The sequence below is a fragment of the Monopterus albus genome, unplaced genomic scaffold, assembly GCF_001952655.1.
Source record: "Monopterus albus unplaced genomic scaffold, M_albus_1.0 scaffold24.1, whole genome shotgun sequence".
Taxonomy (NCBI): Eukaryota; Metazoa; Chordata; class Actinopteri; order Synbranchiformes; family Synbranchidae; genus Monopterus; species Monopterus albus.
The window spans coordinates 812,517-818,516 of record NW_018127904.1 but is presented as its reverse complement, the minus strand read 5'-3'; the positions used below and the strand labels follow the sequence as shown (position 1 = coordinate 818,516).

The following is a 6,000-nucleotide window of genomic DNA, read 5'->3' as shown; positions in this document are numbered from 1 at the left end:
TTTCTCTTCTGACTTTGCTTCCATTCTCCATGTTCCTAGGAATCCAGCAAAGGGCAAACCGGGCTAAAGAGGGTTTGCTCATAATTATTGATGTTAATTCTCTGCTTGCGAAACCTTGCATACCTCTTTTTTTCTTCCAATTGGAAAGAAGTAAATGTGTTCTTTAGTATTTATTATAAAATAGCCCACAGAATTTCCATTTAGGCTTATTGCAGGAAAGTGCATTTTATTTACAGGAGTGAGGGAGGAAGGACTGAGGGAGCACCTGTCGATGTCACTTCCTTCCCTTGATTATTCCTCAGTGGCTCGTCCGGTTAGAGCAGATATCCGTGCAGGGGAGCAGGAGGAGCGAGTCGCCTGTGTGATCTGTTGGCGTTCAGAGTGACTGACTGGAGACATGCCTCCGCGGGGATTCCTGCTACAGAGTCGAGGCTGTAAAATGATTGTCCTCCTTAGTGTCTAGCAGAGTTCGAGAGGCAAATACAAGGAGGAGTGAGAGTGAAAATCAGGAGAGGTCAGAGACTAGTCTAGTGTGAGTGTGTTTTTTCTTTCCCACTGTGCTTTTGCGTGAGGTTTTCCTGTGATTGTTGAGAGGCAGCCCTTCGAGGGATCCTGCTCTTGGCGTAAACATGTCAGTCTGCTGCACTGTAGCTGTGGCCACAGCTAAAGCTGGGGCTTAGAATGACTGGCTGTTTGGTAAGTGTTTTCTCTAGAGCTCTAGAACTTTTATTTTTTTTTGTCCTTTACTCTGCATTTTACTGTGCTGGTTTCTTGTCTTCCTCCATTTTTCTTTCCTCCTCTGTCCAAACTTCTGTTCCTGCCACTGCTGCAGTTACAGCTGCACAGGCTTTGCCCTCATGCCCAAACAAGGATTCACCAATATTTTATGATGGCATGCTTGCTTTGTGTTCATGTGCTTGGACTTATGTCTCCTTTCTTTCTTCCCCCCTGACTTACAAGCCCCATTTTTTTGTTTTTTTCTTTTGTTTGCTGTTGCATTCAGGAGCTGTAGTTCAAGGCTATTAGAATCCTGTCTGCTCACTGCCTCTTTAATAGCACTGATCCACCATGTGAATGACACATCCATGATGGTTTGGTACAGACCCCGTGTACAAGTGAAATGTCAGTGTTTTTCTACTTGCTTTGAAGAACTGTACGTGGTATTTTTCAAACCCGACTCAGTCGCAAAAACTAAAACAATATTATAGCAGATTCAGGGTATGCTAAACTAATTTTCCTCCTCACCAAAGATTTAGTTTAACCCAAAGGGGGAGTTTCAAGGATTATCTAAGACCTAGGTTTTTATCTTTTTTTATTGGAAGTGTAGCTGGAGCTGTGGGACGATGTGGCACTGTCTCTGGTATCCAGGCAGCTGCCTTTTGTGTGAGTTCAGCAGTGCTCTCCTGTGTCTTGTCAATATATTTAACGAATGTTAATTTGCTTTTTATTCTATTTTTTTGGAAAAACAATATGTGGTGTCATTGTTTAGTACTGCACTATTTTCCTTTATTGAATTGAGGAATTCTGGCAGAAATCAGCAGGTCTGTTTCAGTTTCTTCTCACAGTTCACTTCCTGTTTCTGAAAGCATCAAACCTGAAGGATATCGTTCGTTCCTAACAGCAGCAGTTTTTGATGTATGTGAACATAAAATAAATAAAAATAATGAATGTTTAAATTTTGTTTAATCTACAAAAACAAAACAATAAAAATTATGCTTTTCTTATTTAATTTCTAGTGGCATGAATGCCAGGTACTGTTTCACTGAAAGTAAGATGCTGCATCACTACAGAGACACGACATCATTATGTTACAGTACGACAGTGTGACAGCCTATTTTCATTTTTCCCTTCATCATTCACAGAAAATGTTTCTCCTTTGCCGTAAATCCTGATTTTGTTTTGCTTCCTCAACTCAAGAGTGTGTGTGTGGGATAGGGCTGGGTATAATTCTCATTTAAGGATTCACAATGGAATCGTATCACAGTAATATGTGTGTATATACAAAAATTACTCTGAGCAGATTTTAATTAGGTTATAACAGGTTATAACAAGATGAGCTGTTAAAGTTGTTTCTTTGTAATATTCTGATATACATTAGATCAGTAATAGGAAAACTATTGCTTTATGGCTCAGCTCTGGTGGAGTATTATGTCAGACATAAAATGTTAGATGGGTGGTGAACATTGGCCAATGGAGTGTGAACTTCCAATGGAAGATTTTCTATATGGCAGTAAACTAAAATATGCTGCAGACTAATGAACATTCCAACAACAGAAAGACAGATTCAAAGAACTTTATTATTCCACGGGGGAAGCTGCTTAGCTATTGATTATTTTCCTCTCTTATGAGTCTTTTTTATTTCTCCTATGACCTTTACACCTGTTAATTAAAATGTTAATTTTGCACTTACAGATGAATGACCAATTAAAAAAGAATCTGAATGAGTAGAGAAATAAACAAGCAAACAACTTGTAACAAATTTCATGTTAATGAGAAGGGTCACTGGATGTTGTCTGTGTCAACATGATGGCGCCACCGTTCATTGAACTGACATGATGTAAACGAAATGGTTCGATCAGTAAAGTCACTATTTTCTATGATGTTTGTATGGTCAAGGTGTGAAAGCTCATCAGTGACTGATAACAAAGGTGAATTATCTTTTAATTAGCTTTCCCCACTACGACATGGAGACATATCAGGGCTGACCTACTATTTCAAAAAAATGCAGAAGAGCCAAGATTTAGCTGTTAATATTTATTTTGGTGTAACATTTTCAGGGTTTTTTGTTCATCTGAGTTTAATTAAAGTGATTCTCTTCGTCAGCGATTGCAGACTTTCAGAAAAAGTCGTTGGAAACTGGAAACACTGCCGCCTAATCTGCATCATTATCAGTATTGTTATTGACTGGATAAAACCCTGCATCTCGCAGTTATGAGACACCAGCAAACCATTCAGTATTGTACATTCCTTGCAAATTGCTATGGATTCTGCAGAATCTTTGAGCATGACTCAGGCCTTAGTTTTTAGAAACAGCTGAGAAACTCCTCCTGTGGGCTGCTGACTTTACTACTTCATCTTACATTTAGATTTTTAATTCCTTTAGCTCATGCTTAATGCACCTTATAAGCAGTGGAGGTGTGGGCTCAGTGGAGCACCATGCTACTGAAGTGTGCTGATGGCCACATTCAATCAAGTGGCTTTTAACCACTTGGCCATTAGCAGTTTACAACTATTTAATGAGTAAGATGGTTGACTGAATTTTGGCTGAGGTAATACTGTTTGCATTCAAATGCACATACAAACATAATCTCACTGCCTGATGAAATGATAACTCAGCCTTGAGTATATTCAGTGTGAATTACCCATGTTTACTATATCAGAAACATTTATTGACTTTTTTGAATAGTTTGCTTCAGTTGAAATGAACACAGGTCAGAGGACGATGTCGACAGATATGAAATGTAGCAGGAACTTGAATCAGTGGAAGAGCTTTAGAATGTCTTATTTACCAATCTGTAAGGTAACTGGCTTGAACCTTTTTCTTCTTCCATTGTTGGCCTGCTTAGCTTTTAGATAATGTGACCGTGCTAGGCTGCGGTTATACCCGAATAATATGCAAATATCAGGCGAGTTTCCAAAGTACTAGGAAAACAACGCAAATTAATATGTGATTTCAACAACCATCGTTCTGTAAATATTGGGAAAGTAGTGCCACAGGTTTTTATTATCAGAGGACCAGTTATGAAGTCATAAAAAACTGCTTTCTAATAGAAAGCCAAGTTGAAAAGACTGTTTACTGCGGCAACGTATAGCTGTCATCATAAGACAAAAAAATGTGCTCAGTATCTCATTATAATGAGACACTTCTCTCGTTTTCACAAGATACTTTTCACATTATACCAAGATACTGTATTTTATTGTTCTAATGATAAACTAATATTGTGGGTTTATATGTCAGACCAGGGTGGCAGCAATATGCTTCCTTAGTTTATTTTTTTCAGTGGTTTCCCTCAAAATTGCAGGGGTGATGTTATGATTTTAAGTTTATATTACAATTGTCACATTTACTTAATTAAAAACAAATGAAACTGTCTTTTTTTGTTTTCACTGTGTTTTATAAATTGTCTCTGTTAAACTGGGAAATCAGTTTTATCTCTTTAAACCGCTGGGTTTCTGTTCAGAATGAAACCACGCACACACTGACCAACAGCAGTTACTTAGGGTTACGTGGCATTTGTTGTACTTAGAAGTGCAGATAGGTAAATTTATAGGCTGTCTGGGTGATGAGTGGGTCCCTGCTTTGTTTCTGTTTGCACACTTGCAAGAATGCACGAGCACACACACAAGCCTGCAGGTCAGATACAGTATACTGTAGACACTGAGTTGGCTGATTGACAGGTGATGACAGTAACAAGCAAATATACACAATAATGTGACAGAAAAAAACAGGAAGAATACTTCTACTATCAAGATTTAAATAATATAGTAAGATCTTGAAATAAATTGGCTTTGCAGATGTTTTATGAAGAAGGAAATTCAAAGCATGTCTGACATTGCCACTTACCTGCTTTTATACATAAATACTGTGGATGAAAACTAGATGTCGGGGTATCCTGGTAGTTGTACAAAGCACCACGTTCAACAGCCTTTTGAGAACAAGCCAAATTCGATTTATAAGACAAGTGTACAGGAGGCCTTAGGCTGTCTAGTAAGGGAGCCTGTGGCAGCCACAGAGAAGGCATGGGTGAGTGTGAGGGCAGATCTTTAAAGAGCATCTCACTGATTACTCTGCCCTCATCTGTACTGCATCTCTCAGGAGAGGAATAGCTGCAGGAGAGAGGGGCCCTTTAGTTGCATCAAGTTTGAGTTTAACCTCACTAGGCACCCATTAATGTGCACACACACGTCTTCATTGGCTCCTCAGTATGCCAGTTTTAGCTGCGTTTGTGTTACAGCTGAAGAAAGAGTGGCAGAGAGGTGGTATGTAGGGGATGATGGGGCACGTGCCTTTCTGACAGCTCGCATGTCACTGTAGATTAAACCCGATATGTACTGTAATATGGCATATATTATTATTAATAATCCCACATTTGCAGCTGTTATGGACTCGGCATACAAAGTGTTTTGTTTGACCAGGTCATCTGTTTTGGACCAGTGTCACAGATGAATAGCTTTTATGTAAAATAAAACAGCTGGATAATGTCCAATATCAACAACACTTCAGGTGCTACAGTCGGGTTCATATGTTTTGGACAGTGATACAGTTTTTTTAAAGTAGTTTTGCCACCGTACACCACCGCCAATATTTTATTGAAGTGTAGAGTTTCAGCTTTAATTCAAGAGGTGTAACAAAAATATTGCATTAGGAGTTTAGTAATTACAGCCATTGTCCTCAAAAGTAAACGGACAAACTAATAAGAAAGCAACATGTAAGCTAATTATTTTTAATGCTTGGATATAAATCCTTTATAATCAATGACTGCATGAAGCCTGGAACCCATGAACATCTTTCCTCCCTTACTACTTTCTGCTACTGCAGCTGCCTTCAGTTGCTGCTTGTTTGTACTATAGGTCCTTCTACTTTCAGTTTTGTCTTCAGTATGTGAAAAGAACACTCAGTCGGGTTGAGGTTAGGTGATTGACTCAGCCATTGAAGTATATTCCATTTCTTTGCCTTGAGAAGCTCTTGAGTTGCCTTTACTGTATGTTCTGAGTCAGTATTCATCTGACCTGTGAAACACCTTACTATCATTTATGCAGCATTCTGCTGTATTTATTTAAGAATTCATCCTCCTACTTCTACAAGCAGTCACTTCTTCAGTAAACACCAGCCATCCAGTTGCACTGGAAGCCACACATGGCCATGCCATAACACTGCCTCCACCATGTTTGACAGATGATGGTGCGTGCTTTAACTCATGAGCCCTTCCTTTCCTCCGTACTTTTCTCTTCCCACCATTCTGGTACAAGTTAATCAGGTTTTTATCAGAGAATTTTGTT

The 6,000-nt window shown here is 38.9% G+C and overlaps 1 protein-coding gene across 5 annotated transcripts in view; it reads left to right on the top strand.

The window, feature by feature from the left end:
* Positions 1-6,000, top strand: part of pkp4 (plakophilin 4) — an 80,094-nt gene that overhangs the window by 25,496 nt on the left and 48,598 nt on the right. The window contains exon 1 of one of the 5 annotated variants that reach the window (XM_020594835.1): positions 357-696. The exons of the other annotated variants lie outside the window; for them this stretch is intronic. Coding sequence (XP_020450491.1) covers positions 682-696 — 15 coding nt within the window. The 5' untranslated portion in view covers positions 357-681. Of the gene's footprint in view, positions 1-356; positions 697-6,000 lie in introns of those variants that run through there. 5 annotated transcript variants of the gene reach the window in all.